The 26,904-nt window shown below is 36.7% G+C and overlaps 1 protein-coding gene across 4 annotated transcripts in view; it reads left to right on the forward strand.

Moving 5' to 3' along the window:
* Positions 1 to 26,904, forward strand: part of LOC124368880 (fructose-bisphosphate aldolase) — a 73,740-nt gene that overhangs the window by 43,608 nt on the left and 3,228 nt on the right. For 3 of the 4 annotated variants that reach the window (XM_046826370.1, XM_046826367.1, XM_046826368.1), the window contains exons 2-5: positions 20,155 to 20,558; positions 21,040 to 21,230; positions 24,150 to 24,378; positions 25,691 to 25,812. In XM_046826370.1, the coding sequence (XP_046682326.1) occupies positions 20,180 to 20,558; positions 21,040 to 21,230; positions 24,150 to 24,378; positions 25,691 to 25,812 (921 nt within the window). In that variant the 5' untranslated portion in view covers positions 20,155 to 20,179. Of the gene's footprint in view, positions 1 to 14,115; positions 14,230 to 20,154; positions 20,559 to 21,039; positions 21,231 to 24,149; positions 24,379 to 25,690; positions 25,813 to 26,904 lie in introns of those variants that run through there. The other variant, XM_046826371.1, reaches the window with a different exon arrangement.

Genomic DNA, 26,904 nt, shown 5'->3' on the forward strand with positions numbered 1-26,904 from the left:
TCACCGTGTATTATGTATGTTCTGCCTTGCTGAGGTAACTGTCAAGAGGTAAGAAATGTAAATGTAGGAAACTCAGTACTAAATATGCCGCACAGATTACAGAAGTCAAGGAGTATTGATGGTGGAAGGGCCAGTGCGGAACACGGCTGGTCACCGTGTATTATGTATGTTCTGCCTTGCTGAGGTAACTGTCAAGAGGTAAGAAATGTAAATGTAGGAAACTCAGTACTAAATATGCCGCACAGATTACAGAAGTCAAGGAGTATTGATGGTAGAAGGGCCAGTGCGGAACACGGCTGGTCACCGTGTATTATGTATGTTCTGCCTTGCTGAGGTAACTGTCAAGAGGTAAGAAATGTAAATGGAGGAAACTCAGTACTAAATATGCCGCACAGATTACAGAAGTCACGGAGTATTGATGGTGGAAGGGCCAGTGCGGAACACGGCTGGTCACTGTGTATTATGTATGTTTTGCCTTGCTGAGGTAACTGTCAAGAGGTAAGAAATGTAAATGGAGGAAACTCAGTACTAAATATGCCGCACAGATTACAGAAGTCACGGAGTATTGATGGTGGAAGGGCCAGTGCGGAACACGGCTGGTCACCGTGTATTATGTATGTTCTGCCTTGCTGAGGTAACTGTCAAGAGGTAAGAAATGTAAATGTAGGAAACTCAGTACTAAATATGCCGCACAGATTACAGAAGTCAAGGAGTATTGATGGTGGAAGGGCCAGTGCGGAACACGGCTGGTCACCGTGTATTATGTATGTTCTGCCTTGCTGAGGTAACTGTCAAGAGGTAAGAATGTAAATGTAGGAAACTCAGTACTAAATATGCCGCACAGATTACAGAAGTCACGGAGTATTGATGGTGGAAGGGCCAGTGCGGAACACGGCTGGTCACCGTGTATTATGTATGTTCTGCCTTGCTGAGGTAACTGTCAAGAGGTAAGAAATGTAAATGTAGGAAACTCAGTACTAAATATGCCGCACAGATTACAGAAGTCAAGGAGTATTGATGGTGGAAGGGCCAGTGCGGAACACGGCTGGTCACCGTGTATTATGTATGTTCTGCCTTGCTGAGGTAACTGTCAAGAGGTAAGAAATGTAAATGTAGGAAATTCAGTACTGTTGGACACAACGCGGATAATTGCACAAAAAATAGGAGATGAAACCGTAGACAACATCCAAAATAGTTTTGTAATAAGTCCAAAAAGTCTGTGAGGAAACGTGGTCGTGAGTTGAATGTCGCCAAGTCTACAGTTCGCAAAGTGTTGAAGAAAAGACTTACATTTAATAGTTATAGACCTTCAATATTGCATGGTTTGAAGCCTGATGACAACTTAAAGCGGTAATTTCCTGTAATTATTCTTTTTGAAATGGAGTGGATCAAAATTTTATAAACCGTATTGTTTTTAGTGATGAGGCTTTTACTTTTATGGAAATGTGCATCGTCATACAGTTCGTATATTGAACAATTCAAGCAACGAATGAGAGCTGCTATCGAATCAGAAATCCTGATCAAAGTATGGGAGGAGGTTTAAGTTCGCTCGGACGCCTAGAGAGAGATTCATAGTGCTCATGTCGAGCTCAGATACACTGACTGTTTAAATTACTCTTCAATCCTATGTTAATCACATCCTTGTGCTGTGTATAATTTTGTAAATAAAGTTATTTAAAAGTGTGACATGATTTCGTGGACACACTGCATTAGTTCATGCTCCAAGTCACATTAACGACGTAATATAAGTTAAATTAATTTAAGCGTAATTAAATTTGAAAGTAATGTAGATTACAGGTTTGAACAAAAAGAAAATTCAAACGTATATAAGGTGAATAATATTTCATTTTTACTTATTTCCATTGTATAATACTAAAAGATGAATTACAATCAGCATTTAAACAGAAAAAAAACAAAAGGGTTGATTATTTTAAAATAGTACATTTTAAAATGGAGTGAGTGAGTGGCTTTGATTATAAAAAGTGATGTCAATAATATTCAATTAACATCTTACTGTAATTACCATTTTCAATTTAGAGGTTTTAATACCCTACATGTTTTAAAGTATAATTTGGTATAAAACTTTATTTAATCCCCACAGTTTTGTTAGTAACTGCACTAGCAAGTGTTCCGCTACACATATACAAAAACTCGTGACGGTTATTAACGTGTAGTGTGTATTTCGTTAACAATCCACTAAAGGAATCATTAAATTTGTAACAATATTTTGGCATATGAAATGGTTCTGCCCGTCACTTACAGGAACTTTAGTTTTGTCAACGGCCACTAGGTGTTGTAGTTCCATTTATTGCCGCTGGAGTCGTATTCTCAAACATTATGTTACATTTGTTACGTTTCAGGTAAAATTAGTTATATTTGACAAATTATCAATAATGTAGCAGAAAATATTGTTGTACTACTATATATTAGGTAAGGCTGAATTAAAAATACAATATCATCTGTTGGTAATTCATTTATAATACCGTCGTAGCAGTAACCCTCGCGGGTGTAAAACAACTTGTGTTTTCTTTATATTAATTCATAGCCAGTGTACAGTAGCGTATCATACTCAAGGAAAGAGATATATTTTGGAAGCCACTTATAGCCTACCAGAAGTTGGTAAGCTGGTAGGTAAGTGGCTATTATCAATTATATTATATAATTAAGGAGTGTATTGTAATATAGTGAAATGAGCAGTTCTCGCTCCGTACTCCTCTGGATTAAATTTAGTTCAGTACGTGGCAAACCTATTAAAAACATAAGATATTATCTTGCAACGATGTCGAAGGCTAAAACATTGTAATTTTCCAGTAAAATTACTACGAATTTCAACTATAAATACGTGTTTTTCTGATAACGAATATATATGACCTTGGTGTAACGGGTCATCGTTTACGTTATGGAAACAATAACAAGTATTTTAACTTGTTAAGTGCTATACCATATGGCCTAGAGCTACACACCACAGCTACCGCCTACCTACCGTAAGCTTTCTCCCGCGCTATAATTTGTACGGTCTAATTTATAGTAATAATTGATAATAGTTATTATCACATGCCTTGTAATAATTTTTAATCCATCACAACAAAATGTTTTAGAAGATATTTCCTTTTCCAAAACGTTGTGAGTGGGGGTCAAGGTTGGAGACATCTAATAAGTAAATACAGTGACAGTGGAAATTAAGATAAAATAAAATATAATTCCAAGAACCAGCAACAACAGCACCAGCAGGGTTTCAGGCCATATTCTGCTAATACTTATTAATTAGTAATTAACTAGTAATTGTTAATTAATAGATAAATTAACCATGAACTGCCGTTTCTTAGATATTTGAGCGTCTTGAAATATTAATGAACGGTTGCTTGTTACATTTCAAGACGAATCCCTTACATTTCATTATCTGCAATAGTACCACTTAGAGTTAGGTAAAAGTTAAATTTTATTAGAATTAACATATTCGGTGTGACAAAAAGATTTAATTCTGGCAGAGAAATAAATGCCATAGTGGCACTACAATTAAATAACAATCACAACGTAAGTGCGTTGGATTACTCATAACAAGTTGATATTGTTGGAAAACGTTTTAAGAAACCACAGTACAGTGCGATGCGTTTAAATTGATCTGTGACGCGTGTCGATATCTGGTATTTGTGTTTCAGTTCTAGGAATAAATACAATGATAGCGGTTATTTGAACGGTGCTAATCCATCACATGCGTTAGTGAATATTAAAGATTACTTTGATATTGCACATGTTGCATAATTGAAAATTGAGTATTAAATTTTATATATATAATTATAATTCAAAAACATCAGTCAGCTTACAAATACGTGGATCTACTGTAACATTGTTTTATAAGCCTTTTTCCTGTAGACCTCTTTCCGAAAACTAATAAGTAATATCGAAAAACTATCTCATTGCTAAAACTGTTCCTTGGTGGACGAAAATTTGTTTCTGTTTTTTTCTCTCTTAAGGAAAGGTATCTTAAAGATCTGTAACTCAATTCTTTAATACAAAACTTTACCCAGCAAAGTACATATTTCATAAATGTCACGTCATGAATATAACTGTCGCCTCTCAAGTTGCCATATAAAAATTACATTCTCTTTGAAAATTAAAATCTGTGTTATACAACGCCTAAGATACAAACCATAACTTCCAGTATAAATTTAATCTTGTTATGAAATGAAGACGTAACATTTTATAATTTATAAAAAATATACAATTTTAATTTCGATTTCGTTATGTACAATAATTATATTTAAAATAACTTTAATTAATGAAGAACAGTGTCAAATTTCACTTAACTCTACAAGTTTGTCAAAACGCAGTAGATTTGATGCAAAAGGAAAAGATTTACCAAGACGTAGTTTATTCTTTCTTCAGTTCCAAGATGGCGGATCTGACAAAGCGTACATAGCTAATAGGCAGAGGCTTTGTTATACCTTGCCCCCCCCGCGCCACATCTCCGGACCCCGTTGCTTGAGCAACACTAGCTCCTCCCCTCACATGAGTTCTTTGAAATATATGTGTTGAATAGTGAATTTCCAAAGAAGAATTGATAGTTAGCTATCGAAACCATTTGACGTAATCCCCTTGTGGCTTTTACATATTGGCTTTAACAAGAAAGGTTAAACCGATAGTGGAGTCGAACGTCAAACTAATGAGGCTATACCTAAAGTCTAAGGTTTCTTAGAAATTTGTTCCCATAAATATGTTTGATAACTCACATAGATTACAAGTGGAATAGTGTATACTTGGTAAATTCAAGGTTAATGAGATCGGTTTTGTATTGAATTTTGCAGGTCGGTTTTACACCATAAAAATTCTATTTCGGAACATTTCGAACACACCTGGGTAAGTCACTTGAGTTAATATTAAATCATCAAAAAATTTCAACTTTTTTATCTATTCGGCGTAAAAATTTACATTTGTCTGTTTTTATTTTTTTTTATGTAAGTTAAGAAATTTTAAATTACAAAATGAACCTCTGGCCTCGACTTCACCTATCCTTACGTTAAAGATTTTCCACGGACATTTTTCGCTAATTCCGTTAGTGGGCGAAGTGTCACTGGTGGACCATAAAGTATTTTTAGGCTTTATGTTGATGTTTAAAGTGCCAAGAAAATAGTGAAGCCCTCCCATGACTTTCGAACAACCTTGAGTATCTGGTTTTACAGATGTACCGGTAATTGGAGGGTGTACAATAATAGTGTTTCGTTTACGCGTGCCACATTGTGCTTAGCGATTAAAGCAGTGTTTCGCCGCTTACTACCGTACTTGTTGGGTTAAATTCGTTACTAGTAAGTCAGGTTAGTCTGACGATATATAAAGAGAATTTCGCTAGAGGTTGGTACGACTTCATTAAATGGTAATAGGTTCAAAAAAAACGCAAAAATGTTCATATAAACATGAAATTAGTGCAAACCTTCTTAAAACCCTGTATATATGACATCTTGGTTGAAGCCCTATAAAACCCCATTTGGTTATACGTATAGAACCAAATATTGTCTGCCAATACTATTCATTTAAAAACATTTTTTCAGCATTACAATGTTGACGAACTTACAAACCTGTTATTCTTACAAAGATCTGAAAAAACACCGCCCAAGCAAACTATCTTTTGTATTTCCTGTTGACTAGTAGGAAAATAATTTCAATGTCATGTCTACCATTTTCCACATAACTATGTGTTGGTTTGTGACATTGTCTAAAATTTCCACATATTGTCAGAGCTGTGCCAAGCATGATGGGAGTGGACATTGGGCACATTTCAACGATTTTTTAAGAGCCATGCCTTACAAATAAGCAGAAACGGACTGGGTGCCAAAAAGTAGTCTGATTGACAGATGTAGAATAAGTAACCTGTTACCGACAACGTTAAAAGGCAGTGTGAAGCGGTCGTGCATTCGGTGACCGAATGTGCCCCACGTGCCAGTTACCTTGGCCGCCCTTGCGGTAAAGTTAAATTTATCTTTACCTTTTCACTTGATTCAACACTCGTTTGCACTTGACTTACACTAAGACAGACTAGTGTTGTCGCTGTACTCATCACAATTATAGCCTACTTTCGTCATCGACGGTAATAAATGCTGATAACAGTACTTCACCTGCGTGCTACTGTAGTTCAAGGAGTTTGGTCAGGTTCCGCCCTCACTTATATAAAGGTTTGTCTACATAAATTTGATCTGAGGGTTTCGGGTATACCTGATTCCTCTAGGTACGTTCGTAGCCGGCACCTGAATGGTTCGGATCCAATGTCGGATGTCCAAGGTGTTGAAATCGAATTTTAGTTGCCAACATTTTAATTTTAAACTCATAACCATTTTAATATAACTAAATTGAAGGCAGAATGAGTATGAAAATCGAGCAGTTTTGTGATAAGGTCGAAATAAAAACTGCGGAAGGTGGAGATGTGAACTTTTTACAGTACACACTCGTTCATGAGTTATAGATTCAGGAAATTACATCGTTTTATTCATTTATAAATTAGGGATTCTTTATTAAGTATAAATTTAAAAATGATACTTTTATTCAATTGTTTAAAGGAAATTAAAATTTATAAATTGCAAAAACATTATGCAATGATGTTTGCCTCCATTCATCATTTGTGTGTATAATGTGGATTATTGTTTTATCTCCAACGTTTTTCTTTGTATGTGATTATAAGACGTATCACAATGCTGCCTCACATTCCTGCCACTCCTCGTGGAATAATCAAGCAATGTTTATATTTTCCGGTCCTTATAAATGTATCTGAAAGGTCTATGTTTTCAAATGTCACTGAAAGCCAATCACACCACCTTGATTAATGGCACTTTCAGGCATGAGTTTTACGCAGATACTACACATTCTGTACAGAATGGATTTCCGTTTTGTTCATGATGACGTCCGGTGCCCTTTGGGAGATATAAAAACTAAGTTGATTGCTAACCAGAAAATAGTTCAAAGTCATTTTAATGAACCAATTACTTCTAAGGTTGTTTGAATTATTTACCTAATATTACTATGATTTTTGAAGCCTACAGTCTTTATTTAAAATGACGTAGTCCTATCACTATAGAAACTTTATAATATATTTTAATAGTATACAACTGGGGTGTTCTGGAAGGTAATAACCGACCTGAAAACATTAGTTCAGCGCATAAGAGTCCATACAGACTAATTGTTATTTGAAATAGTCCATGAACAAAACGTTCTTTCAAGGGTGTGGTGACTCCTGTTTCAACAAAGCACACCATATAAAACTTAAGATTTTGAATACGTAGAAGGATCGATATTTAATCCTTTGTGTGGACCGTAAGACTAATAATTACATTTATTCTGAACAAAGGATGTTGATTTTTACAAATTAAAATTCCCGAACGAGGAAACCCACGTGCACTAATGTAACTGATATGTGCTTTGAAAACTGTGAACTGATACGTTAGTTGTTTTCCAGGACGGAATCCGTCATTCATTTTCACGTGGCGTTATCCGCACTACAGTGGTTTGTGTCAATTAAACTTGCCGATTCGTTTTGTACCTAAACCCTGCCGTGTCATATTTTCAAATTATGCAATGCAAATCGTGTTGCAATCACGTTGCACCAGCCTAACGTTCCTTGGTTTGATCAAGAAAATCTGTAACTGATTTCATATGATCGGCAGGAAAATGCGCACGGTAAAAAATACTGAAATCGCTTAGTGGTAAATCACATAAAGTGCGTCCACGGACATATCCTTAAAAATAAATCTAAAAATTTGTATCGCTTATCTGTTTCTGCAGACTAATAGATTGTGAATATTTTCTTAAGAGCCGGCTGTAATAAAATGTCCCTAAGTTTTTCACACGTGAACAATTTTGAACCTCTTATTTCCTATCGTAGCGTTATGGGAGATGGCTCATTTCAACGATTTAATTAATATGCATAGACACGCTGTATACTTTTTGAATATTTAAACATCAAAATACAATAAAGTTAGATATATTGTTGTAAATTACTTATACAAATATTGAAAACACTAAAAAAAGCGTTTGGATGCGTAGCTATTAATTATATCTATAAAATGAGACACGTCCATAGTTCTACAACTGACGATAAGGTCGTAAAGTACGTGAGGTTTAATGATGTTTTTATGGGCTACAATCATAATTGCCGCCAGTACATCCGGCTCTTAACTCTTCCTGACGATCTCGAACTAGAGCGCTTTGAAATTTCTTACAGTTCGGGACTGGTGCGCATAGAAAACTTCAAATTTAACTTCTTGATTTAGTGGTGTCTGTTAGTGTCAAATCCGTCCGCGCCGATTGTGAAATCGTCCGACAGTACCGAAAATGACCTTCGTACCTCTCTGAACGATTCGGTACTATCGGACAGCATTGGAAGGTATTCGGCACTACCGGACGAGTGCAGTATAAATTTGCTATCTCCGGGGATATCACATTTTTAGCTTGACTGGACTAAGACTGCTTTCGGTTGTGCTATCGATATCTCTGTTCCTAAACACAGGGAAACGAGTGAAAAATATCGAAGAAAAAACTACCTCCGTACGAAACTTAACAGCACGTCAGAGTTTTATAGGTCACATCAAAACCTAAATCAAATCAAATTTTATTTCAACATTTTACAAACAAGCATGGTACACGTAATACGAATGAAATTAGTCCCACATGGGCCAAAGAGGCTTGTGCGTGGTGACGAGTCTGTCACTAGATGCTGTGCACGTTATGATCGTTATTATGTTAGTTAGTGTATTATGATAGTTATCATTAATAATAATAAAGTATTTTATACATTTTTTAAAAACAATTATTATATAGGTATCAAATCTAAAATAATCTGTGTAATTTGTTGGCCACAGACAGCTTTAATTATGCCACAATACCCAATAGTCTAATTATTTTATATGAAAGATCATAAAAAATAAGGTATGTTATTTTCTATTTTGTAAATTATTAAATTGAACAAAATTAATTACTAACGATATTTAGGTTAAATAGGGTTATCGGAGGTGTTTAAAACCATCGGAGAGGCCAAACAGCGCAAGACGGTCATCGCAACAAAAGTGGAAAAAGTTTTTTACGTGTAATAAAGTAAGTTAGTCCAGTAAATAAACGTGATCATATACATTAGTCTAGTATATAGATGAGAGCAGCGACTCAGCGTGTTCAGCGCCGACCTCCAACAGCCAGACAGAGACACGATTTTTGTATGCGGACACCGGGACCTGCAGGTCCCTTATGTGTTGCGGAATATTTCTGAGTAGGAAATTTGCAATGTAATAGGAATTGGTGTAATTATACGATTTTACTACTCGGAACCTCCCCAGTGTATTTATTCACATAGGTGTACAGCTCAGGAATATTGAGCTGCACACCGCTGCGGTTTCCTAGCGACGGATCATTGTAGTCTTAGCCAATACAAGTCAAGCGTGTCACTGACTTCTGATTTTAGGAATCGAAGGGCGGGGATTTTGTCTGGCAGCCTTGGATCATGATTAGAACCGGATTACAGAATAATCTTCTTTGTGAACCACAATAGCGCTTGACAATTTCCGCTTAATTCTTGTTCGCCATCTTTATCACAGCTTGTAGGTCGGTAAAGGTAATTTCTAGTCGACATTATCGAATTGTTACACTTTAGGTTCGGCGGTGAATGAGTGTACTGTCGTGGCGGTCTGACTACGTCTTGCGCGGGTTCTCTACTATATCCTGGTGGCTCCTTCCTGTCTTCATCCCCGATTTGGTACAGGGGCAGAACATAAATATCGTATTGTACTGCAGCGATTGAGTCGAAATCGCATTTATTAAGGATCGAAGCGCCTCAAGTTACTGAGGGAGAATAGGTTAGCAGTTCGGTTTATATACATTTTCCTTTACAGTCATCTCCCGCAGAAGATTAGACCTATCGAATTACCCTTGCACCCCAGAAACTCGACATTTGCGGTTAGTGATGTGCCGCTCCTGGACAGCCATAAGGTTGCCCAGATTTGAGTGACACATCGGTTTTTGCTGTGCCCAGTGGTGGGTTCAACTGGAAGGTATAAACCAGCCAGAATTGACCCCTGCTGGGTTGGACTGATGGAACTTAGTTCTCACGAGAACTTCAAGAGAGGAATGGGTGAATGCCGTTGAAAACTTCATTTATAGCATCAGACAAATGTGGTCTTTTATGGGGAAACAATCTAAATCAACGACCTTACTTACACACAAAGTATCAAACCCAAAACACAATGAAATATAACTATCAAAGCCTTATCATCATGCTGTAGACAAGCGTATTGCCTTCAGACTTAATGCAATTAAGAAAAGTCGAAATGTACCGCGTGTCTCTAATGACCAATGAATATTTATTTGTCTTTAAATGTTCTTAATCCGTTTCTTACACAACGAATTTGCTCTCAGGATTCCTCATCGCCGGCTTTTTTCGATTTAAAATTGTGACGTTATGCGAATATAAAAACCGTATTTTATGCGTTCCTGGCACGGAAATCGTTATCACCAGTGTCCGAAGATTTCTATGGTTGTGCTCTCGGAAGGCTCTTGGTTGTGTGGTTGTCCACTGTGGTGAGAAGTGGGAGGGGTCGCAGTCATCATTACTGCCGAGGCAAGTGGTTTACAAAATTATTCGCAACAAAGTGCTGAAATATTTGATCCACCCGCGCCCGGTCAAGAATAAAATTTAAGATGGTAGTTTGATAATACATTTTTTCATATAATTCTAAAAATTACGCGCTAACAAGAAAGTTCATTTTTACAGAAATTAGGCCTTAATAGGATCACAATTTTCTGAGTTATGAATTGTTAGAGTTGCAGTTTGGTTGAAAATCGCCAAAAACCTGTAAATCTCCTCGCCCTTACCGAGATAAAACTGGAACTTAATATCTATAAATATTATTTGCTTTATACGTTTAAATACAGAAATAAACAAACTAAATTTCAATGTAACTATCCGAACTTTTTGATCCAAGAGTAGTAGTTTATAAAACTTCTGGGTGAACTTAGGTTTCCAGTGTTCCAGAATTTGTGATTTATTAACATGTACGAGTATGTAAGTGAAATGAGTTTTTATATTCCATGAGTAACATGAAATATGTATGGAAGGCTTCCATGATACCATATGGCACTGTCAAGAGTTGTATATTTTACTTGGTTTAAGAGTGCTATAACCCCTTATTTCCTTTACTAACCCTTGTTAACATAAACACAATAAATTATGAGTTACTTTTTAAATACGTCAAAATTTACTAAAGAAAGCCAATGTAAAATGAATTATTAATAGACTGCTAGGAATCTAGGATTGTGCATTCTTATGATAGGTTGGATTCAAGGGAAAATAAAATAAAATAATCCCCTCCTTCCCATCTTTAATGTTTGATGGGCAGCAGGCCTTTATTTACAGGGTTACAATTTCAAGTTTTGCCCTGAAATTTTTGCAAAACTATATGTTGAACAAATGGCTTGGCACCGACATTTGTTATAGATATTGTAGTACCTCACGACAAGTTAACAAAAATTATTTAAAAAAAATAACAAAATGTTATACTTAGCAAGATGAATGATTTCTCATAAATTAAATCTTGTGAGTTTCATGCTGACCTTGAACAAATGACATGCACCGAGTGATACGTTTCACGGACATTGTACCTTATCGCAAGGTAACAACAATTAGCAATTGAAAATTGCCCAGTTGTATACGAAGCAAATTCACTGTTACTATACCGCATCTCATTGAAACTTCATGGCCTCCATAAATGATAATTGGTCCTAATTTGCAATGCGTTTTTATGAAGTATTCCACGTTTGCACACATACTGAAGCAATGGCCTCTAAATTAAACAAAAATCAAGGAAAAGTAGGTTGACTTACTCTTTCCGTAATAAAAATAAGTATTCATTTCCATATTTGGTGCAACTATCAAAAGTTAAAAGCACTATAACTTTCTATATACTTGTTAAAATTTACAAATAAATCAAATATTTATTATTACCATTTAAAATAATAACCAGACGTCTTAATAATAATTTTCAATGTATAAACAACTGCTAGCACAATTTTCAGCCTCAGGTTGACATAGTGATTATAATTTTAATGGGTAGATAGATGACTTGTAAAACTTATCAAAGAGGTAAATTGACGCGGTCGTGAACCAGATTTTAATCGTTTAATATTGTATACCTCCTATAAAACGATGTAAAATCAACATTTGGAACTTTTACAATAGTTATTTAAATGTCTACAGAGACCCGGAAAAAGAATTTAATTTCTATTTAGGCCTTTTAATATTTAGTACAAAATAATAACAAATCTAATAGTGATTAGATTTGTTATTATTGAACAAATTGAACATTTTCAAATACATTTACCTACCATGGTTAGCTACCATGAAAAAAAAATACTTTTTAATACTTAGTTATGTTGTAAAACCCATACAAACATGTTTGGGAAAACGATGTCTTGGAATATCTAAGAAATTGGTGAGTTTGAGTGTATTTTTATTTTTAACGAGTAAAAAGAGGCTCTGTGAGAAATAATAAAGTAAAAGTACATTTGGATGTAACATTTCAAACATACTGTATTTTTGAGGCATGGTATACTTTGTTTTGATAAGTGGACCTATGTTATTTGATCTGCTTTATTGAAATAAACAGTAATTAATTACAGAACACGTATGTATTACACCGGAGACTATGGTGGAATCTAAAAGCTATGGTGGAATGTGATTGTGCACGTTCGTGCACAATCACATTCCATGATTACCAACTCTTACGTGATTCTCTTGAATAGGACAGAATTAAATTCGACCACAATAATAATTTCTATATTTCGACCTAATGCATCAACTTTATTTATTATTGTCCGGAAAATATGGTCACATTGAATTACAACCTACTCAACACGAAAAAAGCAGGATTTTCCGGAAGAAATCAGTAAAACTACATTTCGAGATCTGCAATCTTATCTCTTCTTCAGGTGGATAATTAAACCAATACACGACTACAATCTAGGTTAAAATAAGCAAATCATACCGGAGCGCTGTGACACGCCTAAGCCAGGAATTACAACAACCATGTTGTGTGTAAACTTCTTGCACACTGTCTCTGAAACATTCAATATTATGTGTTCATTTTAAAATTGCTTGTCGTGACGTTCAACGTTCTGAATCTCTTCATGTTCAAATTTTGGTCAAGATAGTGTACCGTTATTTAGTTGTATTTTATATAATACATATTTTCGCAACCCTGATACTCGTCACTGGTTAATATAAGTTACACCCGATGTTCTTGGAACTAAATTCTTGGCGGATTAATAACCTAATTGGCACGTGTATTAATTTCTCTCTCGTGAACTTTGTAGCTGCCGATCCTGCTGCCGAGCAACATCTCGCGCGCCTTGTCCGCGAGTTCAACCGAATCTCTGATTTAACTTCGAGATTCGGATTACAACTTCGAGTGCTTCCAGCATTCATGTTTTAGACTTCTAGTTTACTAATCTTCACTTTTCCGACTACAGCTGCAATGTTTGAGCCAAGATGAAGACGCCCGCGCTTGTGAGTCGACGTCTACGCGAAGAGAAGTCAATTTTAAAGTTTTATAATTATTAAGTTCGTATGCAAAACTCCCATAGAACATTGGAACAATTAGGCCCACCCCTATGGTATCATTTAGTTCATTATCAATCTATTTGGCAGGAACATGTCAGTAGATTATTTTATTTTTAACATTTAGAAGTGGTGCTTTTATGTTTCATTTGCCTCAATTAAACATACAAGCAAACTTTGCAAATCGAGTATTCATTACTACGACCTCAGCTGTATCCAACCCTATGTGTTTCGTCCATTCGGTACAATATAATATAGTATACACGTAATGGTAGTTTTGTTCCGGTGTATTAAAAAACTAAAAATTGCTTCCCTGCGCCCCCCCCCATACAGTCATGATTTGTTGAGGGGGGTGGGGGTCCTCGTTCTAGGTACGCCACTGGCAGCCAGCGTGGCGGGCAGGTAGGGTAAGGTAGGGTCAGGTAGGGTAGGGTAGAGATAACGCGGTAAGCGCCGTGCCGCGACATATCACGTGGTTGCATGCAGTGCAGCTAAAAATTGCACTGGTTGTTGCGCGCGCTGACGGTCGATTCCCGCAATGCGGCCGAGCCAGGGCCGGGCTGTAGATCGGTCCCCGAGCTCATTCTGCCCGGCCGCTCCATCGCGGAGGTGGCCGGGCCCTGCCCGTGCCGCGGCCTCCACCCACGGTAAGTCCATATTTACGTCTATTTCACACAGGTTTATGGCAGTTATTTTCCTGCACAAAGTTATCAAAGCCACTTTAGTAGATCTCTTGTTTCTTTTGATGTGATTACTGTGCAGGCTTACTTGAAAGTAAACCTCCTTACTGTGAAAGGAACCTCCCACATACTAGTTTTTAACACAGCGTACTTATCACAGATTAACGCATTGGTCTAGCCACTAGATTAGTAATTTAAAAGCCCGTAAGATCTGACGTAATGCCGGTGTGATTACGTCCAGTGCTTATCAACACTACTACGTCACAATGCCGCTGCCGGGATGCCGCAGTCTAACCTGCCCCCTTGGTTATATGTTACACACGCACATTAGATAAACAACATTTGAAATTGAAAATCAAACATGGGGTGTTTGCTGTGATAATTGATGCGGCGTGTGTATCATATTATTCGTGCCACATACGAAATCGTACTTTTCAATGAACGAGTAACCTAATTGATGTAATTAGATTTAGAAAAAATATCTTAATGAGATAAATCTGTTTGTATATTACCCTGTGGAAAAAAACAGAACAATTCAACAAACCTCTTTAAATTCACCTCTGTTGCACGATAATTGCGCTGTCCTTGCAGTTTAAATATTCACGCACATTGTAATCTAAGAATATTTTTGCGACATTTTTAATTGCTCCTGATTTATACAGAGAATACAGTATTCATTTTGATCCCAAGTTTCTCAATAACGAATAAAATAAAAACTATAAAGCGGAGTAATGAAGGTAGCGACAAAACGTAACGACATTGCAGGGATAGAATGTCCCCTCGACATGGAACCAACTGATCTAACAAATTGATTCGTCACAAATGTTAGTAACGTATTGAAATGCCATATCATCAACTTTACACTATACTGTGTTTGTTTACTAATTTATCAATTCTGCTTTTTTCTCTCGTTGAAATCACGGTTACCCATTAGACTAATATAAACACGTTAGATATAACTTGTTACTTTGCTGATATTCGACCTGTTGATTCTAAATTCTGCAGCATTTTTCCTTGAACCACGAGGAACCTGATCACCAAGTGGCAAGTCTCTAGGACCTTTCTATTAGGAGCTATTGTATAGACGGACAGACATACGGATAAAGACACGATTTAAGGACCTGTAGGGTCCCTAATATAGACTAACAATACAATTAGGCATGTATAAGTTTGTACGAAACTTTTCGCCGGCATTCGCATGAAGTTGCAACATATGTAATGATAATGCGGTTTAACATTTTCCCAAGTGACTTTTTAAGTGTGGTCGTCATGTATTGTTTTTAGTAATATAAGTTTTATGATTTGGCATAGTTGTACAATGCTCAATATACTAATGAGTAAGAATAATAGTATTTCAGCTGGAATGTTATCACCTTTTCCATAGTGCGAAATCTCAATTCCAGTCACCAGTGATAACAAATATATGTAACCTCTAATACATAATTGTAATAATCTAGTGTATTCCTTTTACCAGAAGACGAAACGTTCCCTTTTCTTTTCAGTCAGGGCTAGCGCAAACTAAAATGTCGATTAAGTTTGTTAATTTAATTTTACGTGATAAATGAGCTTTTATAAGGAAAGAACGATGCTCACCCTCCCCCCCCCTGTATTGTATGGAATAATGTTCGACGCGCATGCGAAAATCACCTCCCCCTCCCCCCCCGCCCATATTTGTATCTTAGTTACGCCGCGCCGCTTGATTCTCCATTGAGCATGTCTTAAAAGTACATATACTACATGACGCGTATCCCACTGACTCGTCATCCATTCCAGTGCATCCTCTCGCGCCGGTCATCCTCCTCTTATGTTCTGTTGCCGATCTCGCACAACGGACTCCTGCTTCTGCGGGTGTTGCTTCAACAACATGTCCTCTTCCGCTTTACCCCGTTGCTCCATCGTCTGTTGCCCTAGCGCGTATCGCTCTACAGTCACTCTGTGCAGTGCTGGAGACGGCTGCACCGATTCTTACTGCTCGAGCGAGTTCTGTACTTCTGTCGTCCTGTGCACCGACGGGTCCCGTTGCTCTACCGTTTACTTCTCCGGCGATCCTCGTTGCATCGCGGTGCACTGTTCTATCGAATCTCGCTACATCCTTGTTAGCTGCTCCGGTGGCTCTTACAGCACCGCTTTTCTCTGCTCTAGTGGATTTCACTGCGCCGGCGAAGCCAGCTGCACCACCGTCAATTGCTCCGACGGATCGCGATGCACTACCCTCAGGGACTCCGGCGGATCTCGATACACCGCTGTTTGGTGCACTGATATAGCCTATTGCAACGCCATTTGCTGCATCGGCTCTTCTAGCCGCATCAACATCAGCTGCCCTGGCGGATATCGGTGCATTCTCTTGCTGTATCGTCATGCTCTGTTGTGGTGTCTATCTGTGTGCCGCCATGCACGTACCACACGCGGCTATTGTTGTTTTGTTACATGGATGTAAATATCCTTTGATGCGAGTTCTGGTTGAATTTGACGTACTCAGTTTGAGGTATCACAAATGTATGTCGATTTTTGCGGCGAATGGTCAGGAATTGCGCTACTACTCGCCAAAGAACCGGTATAATGAATAACGATTGTCCCGTGAAGGTGACGTGTTTGTACTAAACTCACGAATTCAACGGTTACTTTCCACGTATATATTAATAAAAAAACAAATTTTTGAAACTAATCATCAGGATCCGGTAGTAGATTTACCCGCACCGTAGAGTGAAGAGGGACAACACGATGCCAGCAGATAACTTCCCTTCTGTCTATGTTTGCTACGTTATTGTGAGTTCAAGATTCCTCATAATTAATTTGTTGCCCCATGACATACTAATGACGAGGGCCGTAAACAGAGATAAATGAGCGTTTGGTAATAAAAGGTGTAAAACCTCACGGGTACTCTGGGTGAAATTAATCAACAACATAATGTTAACAATTGAAATTACTAGAAACGATAAAGGGTGAAAGTGACGTATTTCCTACAGTGGGCGGGGATACTACAAAAGAAGTAAATAATTAAAAAAGTAACTGGTAGGTGGACAGAACTACCCATGGGTTATTACCATCGATTCGTTTGTAATGGGGCCGATCCTATTAATATTTTTTTAAATTTTTATTAAACTGTCACACCTTGTTTGATAGTGTGTTGCCAGATAAAATTCTTATCGTTTTTTTTGTGTATCATTTCTACTGAATTAGTTGTGCGTGTGGAATTGAACTCTATTTTTTCAGCCCCTACCAAACCTGGAAATTCGTAAATATAAAACTAATCATCACTGTTATTAATGAGGTTTTATATTCTGCGGAAGTATAACTTACCTTGTTTTACAAGAATGGGGGTCGAGTATCGTTCTTATCTTATCTTATCTTATCTACCAATGCCTCGGCCATCAGGCACCCGTGCTGTCCTGCACTGATGGCGATGAAAGAAAATACCCCTCAGGATAGTGCCTATCACGTGACAAAATACAATTCTAGAGGGTCTGATCACAAATGCCTCAGAGTAATCATGTATAAACCTATAGAAGCGTTTAAGTCGTTTGGTGTGGGCTAACAAAAGGGATTCTTGTTATTTATTAGAATTTATCGAATCGCATCTAAAGCGTGTATAGTAAATTAACTACGGCAAAGTTCAAAGGCTACAGCGTCATTAACCACGATATGCTGCCACGGCTATTAATGTAGAGTACAATTCACCTTTAACCCTAGATTAGAAGGGAGCAAGATATTTTTCTGGTACATCTCAGCCGATACAGTATTGTAAATAATCGTAAAAAAGTCGTAATACAATAAATCATTATTTGTCTGTACCACGCATTGTTGTGTGTTATGAGTGCATGTTGTGCATTTGTCACGAAGTAACTGTGCCAGTTTCCAGACTTCACAAAGTTAAGTATCGCGATGTCATCCGCGTGTCACAGAGAAAACAACAAAGCAGAATACATAGCTTAATTGGCTTCAGACGGATTAAAGGTTTACCTGCTGATAACGACAAGTTGTTCTTATCTGGGATCTTTACTTGGGATTGTGTTAAGTATTTCAAGAATGAATCGTCGATATCTCTACGTCCAAGTGTCCAAATTCAGTAGAGTACAAAAGAAACATGGAGGTAACATACAATTTGGTTTCTGTAACTGTACATTTTGGGGTGTACACCATCTTCGCCACACGCCGCTTCGTCAGAACTTTAATTGTGTCAAGTGTAGACGCGGGGCGAGGGCTTTTAGTACGAGTTTATACCGTTGTTGCCACATTTTCAGTATATCAGATCCTTTAACTTCTTTGCATTTATTTCTTATTACAATGCAAAGTCTGATAAAATTGAAGCTGATTATTCCAGATCAGATGCATTTTTGCAGGAGTTTTTGAGTAAGCTCAAGATAAACGAACAAAATAGCATTCAACCTAATACAAGTGATATTATAGCTCACAACCGATTTATAATTTGTATACTACCAAGTGCTGTTGAATAATTTACACTTTAATAACAATAACGCTTTATTTTAACATTGTAATTAAAATTACTACTTCACCGTATAAAGTAGTCTTAAAATTAAACGGGTTATCCTCATGGCGATGATTCTGTAATCAGCTAAAATACAATATGAAATGGTTGAATAGTGATAGAAGCGTTGTTACATTTTGTAATGTGTGTCTTATTACGCCTTGAGCCAGACGTTGTTAATTGGGTAGATTGTTAAAGGACCAATAACAGAAGAATAAGATAAAACTGTGGGCTGTGCAAGGAGTCTAAAGAGGATTTTTCTGAGACGATTCCTCCGGTCTTTTACTACAAACGTCAATCTAGCACTTCTAAATTAACTAAATTCGAATTGTTACTTTTTCATAGAGCACATTTTAGAATACATATTTTTTATTTCTATCCTTTCGCTTGAAAATAATATTTTTTACATTTATGGGATGACGATTGTTATTGGAAAGTATTATTTAATTAAATTATCATAGTTCGAATCTGATGTGTCTGACGGGTCTTCCACTAGAAGACCCGTCAGCAAAAACAAACTCAGGAATGGCGTATTTTGTTACACCAATTTACGGTCAAATGCTAAAACTGTACTCGGTGAGATTAATAAACTATTAATACTATAAGACGTATGTCAGTTGGACTAAGACACTCCTAATGTAGCAAGAAAACGATGCAATTAATATAGAAATTAACTCTTGTGACTGTTTTCATGGGAAATGTCAAACTCGGCTGTAATTCATCAATGCCTGCAATAAAAATATTGACGTAGTTATATTAACGTAGGGAAACATATATGAATATCGTATTCAATCAGTAATATTACTATGCACGGTCACAATATATCAACTTATGGCGTTCTAGACTGAAAGACTATGTAAATGACCGTTGACGAAGATTGAATACCTCTACACGTTGTGGCGCACGATAGTGTAATATTGTCACATTTACACCGCCACTCTCGATTCAACCATCACACTTTCCCCGACTTGTCATTCATTCCGTGCTCTAAGCGCTGTTTAGCGTCCCGTGTCCTATTATTGATACCGTCGGATGATAATTTTGCGCTATAAATATGACGAAAATTTGTGAACTCTATCTGGATAAGATGGACATGGCTTGTTCGTGGCTTTCGGTAATGGCAGTCCAATGTGTGTTGTAAAATACTTGTCCGTTGGTGCATGCGCTGTTACACATTTTGTTGTGTGTGTGCGGATTGGTGTCGTTGTTTCTGTGGACTGTCTTATATGCTGGTGTCTTTCAGGGGACTAGTATCATTTTGAAAACAAAAATTTTAACATTCTCCTTTTCTTACCGAAACTCGATGATTGATAGAAAGCAATATCTCACCATTAAAACCGGCCTGTATCGTTTATAAATTAAGAAATGATAGTGATGAGGCTGATGATGCATTAATATCGTTTCAGACCTTCCTACTGCAGCATCACCAACATGACTACCTACTTCAACTACCCCCCTCCTGAGCTGCAGGATGAGCTGAGGAGGATCGCCAACGCCATCGTGGCCCCTGGCAAGGGTATTCTGGCTGCAGATGAGTCGGTCGCCACCATGGGCAAGCGGCTTCAGGACATCGGGGTTGAGAACACTGAGGAAAACAGGCGCCTCTACCGCCAACTCTTGTTCTCCACTGATCCCAAAGTCGGAGAGAACATCTCCGGAGTGATTCTGTTCCACGAGACTCTCTACCAGAAGGCCGACGACGGAACTCCCTTCGTGGAGCTTCTCAAGAAGAGGGGCATCATTCCAGGCATCAAGGTGGACAAGGGCGTTGTTCCTCTGTTCGGATCCGAAGATGAGTGCACTACCCAAGGTACGGAAGGTTACATTCAATAAGTTAAACTATTGTCATGAACTTTTGTTTTTTCAGCTATTTTGACTGTAATGCCTAAAGGCCTCAAATGAAAATACAAGAATCTTTAATCAAAACAATGAACATCTTCTATTCTTTTCAGATAAAAAAATATTCGTGTATTCATGGTATTTATTTAATGGAGGAAAGATATAAAAATTGGTTTTTGTCGTCATCGTGTTTTACTCATACATTTATATTAAAATTGTAGATACTAAAATATCTCTTACAGCTAGCATTACTATTGGAGCATTTACCATATTTGCAACCGTAAGGTGAACTAAAATGAAGGTACTTAAACTATTTATTCTTAAATGTCAAGGTTCAGGATGTGGGCCTCTCTAAAGCTAATAATTTTATCAAGCATTGTTATTGTTATAATCTCTCTTCTGATGTTATTCAGCTTTAGTACGATACTGAAGTATATGTTCTGTCACAACAGGGCTAGACGATCTGGCCCAACGCTGTGCCCAGTACAAGAAGGATGGCTGTGACTTCGCCAAATGGCGTTGTGTGCTCAAGATCGGCAAGAACACCCCCTCCTACCAAGCTATCCTTGAGAATGCCAACGTACTGGCACGCTATGCGTCCATCTGCCAATCCCAGCGCATTGTGCCCATTGTAGAGCCTGAGGTATGTATTACACAATTTTTTGTTATTACATGTTATTTTAACTCTAATAATGTAATACTGGAGCATAAACAATAACATTGATCTTGTTTTTTTTTTTTTTTCGGAATAATGCAGTCTCCAAGAGCACTTTTTATTGGTTCAAGGCCAAAACCTTTATCAACCACCATTTTGTATCCCGCTCTTCACTTCAAATGTCCACTGTCATGTTGTTCTTGGCCGTTCTAATTTTCATGATTACATATAAGTGCCTTTGCTCACATTTCAATTCCTCTCTTTTAATCACTTTGCAATTGGTAACATTTAGTACGAGAAAAGAGTGTCCATTGGATTTTACAAAGGACAATTATCTCTAAGCAAAATTTGATCTGGCAGGTAAGACGTGGCAGGTACATTTTGTAGACCATGGTGTAAGACAGGTTAATTCATTGTGAATTTTACTTTGCCTTTATGGTTGCAGTTTGAGGTCCAAAGAGATTTATCATTAAAGTTTAATTTTTTTGGCTGTTGCTGACTTTTGGGTTTTATACGTCTACAATATTCATTTCATGTTAGTCACCGTTTTTATGTTTATGTTCGGAGTACTTTTTAAGGAATATCTTATTTCAGTGTAGTAAAAAATAATTATTTCTCAACACGGGTTGTTGAAAAATTAAAATAAATTAATGTTGATTTTACACAGTTTAATTTTCAAACGTTAACATTTTTTTACAAGCTGGTTACAATGGTTTTAATTTGGAATGCATATGCCCACCTATTAAAGATAAGACTAAGATTGGTTGTTTTTAATATAAGTTTGAGAAGAAAGATTAAACTTGCATTTCTTAAAATATTGTTGTATAATAGTAATTAAAGTTAGGAGGTGAATAGATTTTCAGTCTGGTTGATTCTTTTAATAATTTTATTGAAGTTTTTTAGTCAGAGCCCTTAAAGTTACCTTCTCTGAAGACAGAAAATTAGAACAAACAAGTTTTGTAATTCCAAAAGGAACTGGAGGCTTTCAAAGTACTGTATTAATTTGGGCCATCTTGATGCCCAGTTACAAATGTCTAAAGGTAAATTTAAAATCTCTTTAAAGTATTTTGATATAAAAGTCATATAAATTCCTTTCCTATAAAATCATGTAGTTTCTTAAAAGTTTTTAGACATATTTAATGTTTTAAATATATTTTTTTCAAATTATATTTTCTTTTAAACAATTGTTTAATCCCTAAAGTTCAATCTATGTACGTACTGTAAAATTCATATAATTGTAACTATTTATGGCCCTAACTCTGTCTCAAAATATATATTTTTCATTTCATTTCATTTTACATTAGGACTGGTTACAATTATTTCAAATACATTTTTGATAGACAAAACCGGCTTATGAATGGACATTCCCAATCGTTGGCGATGGTAGAATTTGGGCTCCCCATGCAAAGGTTCTGTATGGAGCCCCCTCTTAAAAAGTGTATTACAGTGGGGTCCACATACCTGCAGGATCCTCTCATGCCACAGAGGCCCACTATCGGTGACAATGCGACCAACACGTATATCTGATAGTGGCCAAATCTGTCGCCAGAAGGAAAACGCTCTTATTTCAGTCAGCCTTCTGCATAGCACACTTTATTATGATACCTTCTTAGAAGGTTTCATAATCAAGGGTAGTGCTTTGCCTAATAATTGTTTTTCTTAATAAAGTATTTTTCTTTTGATCAGGCCAATATACTATTTTTAAGAATTTTAAAGATTTTACATGGTTCATTCTATTTTTATTCCATTGGTAATAGTGATTCCAAGTGTGTTAGCTGAAAATTCTATTAAACACAATTGAAGTTTTACTTCCATTGTAGAAATATAACCTTATTAATACTGGTCCATTAATAATTTTAGTTTCTACACTGTCATTAATTATTACAAATTTAGTTAGTAGTAACAGGTAGCATTAATGCATATTTTGTGTGTATGAAATGATTTTAAACTATTTGTTTGGTATTCATTTTATTTGGGTTACACCTTTAGAAATGAGGTCTTTTAAAAACTCTTGTAACAGAAAGCATTAGTGGACAAATTGCTTTTATTAATCTGGCACCATTGTAGTTGGAACTGTAATATTCACCTTTAAAAAGTTGTGGTATCTCTCCAGACGACGTCTCCTAGGGAATGGTTTTACTTCGGCACACTCATCTTAATTCGTTTGCACTGAACAATATGTGTAGAGACATTTGCTTTTATCTCGATTGGATTGCAAAGGCTTCTTTGGAACCCCTCCAAAATTTGCAAATCTGGCCCTCCCTTCTCATTCTCATTCCTATCTTAGTTTTGTACTTAGTGCATAGATCTAAATTAAGCAAATGTTACTTTAACTCAGTATATGTGAGCATAAATTTCTAAAATCTACTGATCAGTGACAGAGTGAAACTTTTGTTTGAATGAAACAAGGCTTAATTTCAGCTGTCTGATTTACTGCTGTGGTTGGTCTACTTCTTGCAACATTTATTATTTTCCATATTATATAGCTCTGAACTGTGGATTGACTAATAACAATATCATCATACCTTTGTCAAACTGTAGTCATGCACTTCTATAGTTCGATTTTTAATAAGTCACCTTCTGGTGTCGGTGTCAATAAATATCAAGAAAATGACTTGTTAAAAGTCGAAACTATAGTAGTATATGTCTACAGTTTGACGAAGGTACACTGTTATTGTTATTAGTTCTTGCAACAGTCCTATATCCTCCCACACTCCCAGGATTATGATCTTAATAGTTTAATCATGGTTATTTCATTTTGTTTCATTTTTATTTATTCTTACAACTATCCATATATACTTTTATATGATTTATTAACTATACGTAGCTGACAAGTCTAGGTACACAAACAGCTCTTTTCGAGTTGAATAAGAAAGGGCTTCAGCGATTGACGGCGGTAATGTGCAGGTGCTGCCTGATGGAGATCACGACCTTGACAGGGCTCAGAAGGTCACAGAGACAGTTCTGGCCGCTGTGTACAAGGCACTCAATGACCACCATGTCTTCCTGGAGGGCACCCTCCTGAAGCCCAACATGGTGACCGCAGGACAGTCCTGCTCCAAGAAGTACAATTATGAGGACAACGCTAGAGCTACAGTGTTGGCCCTGTCCAGAACTGTGCCAGCTGCTGTCCCTGGTAAGTCCCTTCGGTGGTCTTTGGCTTTACGTTCTTATCATCAGGGCCGCATTTACAAATTCGGCGCCCCTAGGCCTACAGACCAAAGAGCGCCCCCCCCCCCCCCCTCCAGAGGACTCTGATTACACTGACGTAGAAATCCTGTAAATTTCTTAATTACGTAATTTTGATGAAAGATAATTACAATAGTATATATATATATATATATATATATATATATATATATATATATATATATATATATATATAGGAGTGTTTTGAATAAATAAAAGCAATGAACCAATGAATGAGTCAACGTCGCACCCCGGACCTAGTTGACCTTGGCCACCCGCCCCGCCGAGCGCCAACACCACCCGCCGCCGCCGCAACTTTTTTCTTTTGTGTACTTTAAAATTTATGCGCCCCCTAAAATTTTGCGCCCTAGGCCTGGGCCTAGTGGGCCTATAGGGAAATGCGGCACTGCTTATCATATGTCATGGCTTGACATTATTTGCGATGAATGATCATATTTGTTAAGACATTGGCGAATGTTAATTAGCTATCTTTCTTGAGTTGATGCTAAAAGTTATTTCCAATTATTTTGTAATTACCAGTTATCAGGGGCGTCACCAGCCGATGGCTTGGAGGGGCGGGGGGCAAGCTGATATGGAGAATGAGAAAAGTATGATAGTCGTCAACAGATTCTTTTTTTGATTCGGTTAATTAAATCATAATTTCTAGGTTTTTGGTAAACTTTTTGACCACTTCAAAGACTTAGGACTTTGGTCCTATTTGGTATTTAAAGTACCATAATTAAAAACAAGAATCATTAACAATTGTTTTAAAGTTATCGCTAGCGATCATTAATGCAATGTGAACACCAACAGTGAAACTTCATTACATCTCTTTGGCATTTTTTACAAATAGTGTTAATTCTGTAATTCACTCTGTTTGATTAGACTTCTTCACAAGTTTTTGTCCTAATAACACAAAAAGTCATTTGAATCAAGACAAAGGAGTCGGCCCATTAAAAAAGTCTGTAATTTATGTACCACTCGCTCATCTTTACCAGCTTAGGCATTATGGTAAAGAGTATTTATAAATGTGCTATTACTGTTGAAGATGACAACAGAAGAATACTCTGGCATATTTGCTGGTAATAGATTTGTGGACCTGTTTTAATTGTGATACAGCTTTGATTCATGTTGGAAATCCACTTTTCTTATTATCACGCTTATTACATAGTCTAGAATCATGGGTAATTAATATAAATGACACTGAAGTTTGAACTCGATTCTTGCTAAACACGTAATAAATTATGTTTCTGTCGCAGGTGTGACTTTCTTGTCAGGAGGTCAGTCGGAGGAGGATGCCTCTGTCAATTTGGATGCTATCAACAAGATCCAAGGCCCCAAGCCCTGGGTTCTCACCTTCAGTTATGGCCGTGCACTTCAGGTAATATGCACTTAATAAGCTTCAACACACATTCTGTCCAGTTTATTAAAAAATTAGTGCTACAAGACAAAGTGGAGCACAAACGTTTTTGCACACGTACTTCGCCACATCTACCCTTCTGGAAAGTTAAAGCCGAGACGTTGTTTGGATCACATGGCGTGATTTAAAAAAAAATAAAATCTCCTTAAAAAATGTCTATGCAGTGCTGTTTTATGAAATTTTAAATTATTGAATGAGATATAAATGGTAAACATTTAATCAGGATTGCTAGATATAAATGCATTTTGTTGTAAGCTGTTAATAAACTAATAGTTTTTTATAGTATATTTAATCATAATTGTTAAAAAAATTTTTTTTTAATACATGTTGTTTAAAGCAAAAGAACTAAAAACAAAAAATTAAAAATAATGAAACAGCTTAAGGTAGATTAACTACACTGCTTCCAAATTTGTATTTTTTGTTTGGTCACTGTCCATACATAGACATTTGGAATGCTATTTCTGAAAAACATTTTTCAGTCAGATGGTCTTAAATGGATATTTCCACGGAAAATCAGAGCTTGGTTTGTTTGACGATCGCTACAGTACTACAGTACTCCTGTGAAGAAGAAAGTAAAAAGAAATACTGCACCATTTTTATTCCAGAATAACAATATTATTGAAGTAGGTAATTTTTAAAAATTCAGACGTATTCCATACCCCTCGGGGTGATGTGCTCTTCAATAGATTCATCTCCCCACCCCCTACAGTCAAATCCTAGTTACACCACTGGGAACTGAGATATCGTTTGGAGGGTGTAGAGAGAGAATACATGTAGTCCCGTCTTTCGCAATGTTTTTCCATTTTTTTGTTCTCGGTACACATCTTCTAAGGACATGACCATCAGTTGCATAACCATTTGGTCTGCTATTTTCGTACTAAACAGTTTAAAATTTTGAAGTTTTTTCAATGTTTAGATTTCCTGCTGTTGGTTGTAAAAGGGTTAAGTTAGAGACAACCAGGGATGTAGCTAGGGGAGGGTGCCTTAGACCAAAATAAATATTAAAAAAAAAACTCAAAGAAAACTCAATAATAAATATTTAAGTATTAGAGT

Source organism: Homalodisca vitripennis, chromosome X, assembly GCF_021130785.1.
Source record: "Homalodisca vitripennis isolate AUS2020 chromosome X, UT_GWSS_2.1, whole genome shotgun sequence".
Classification (NCBI taxonomy): domain Eukaryota; kingdom Metazoa; phylum Arthropoda; class Insecta; order Hemiptera; family Cicadellidae; genus Homalodisca; species Homalodisca vitripennis.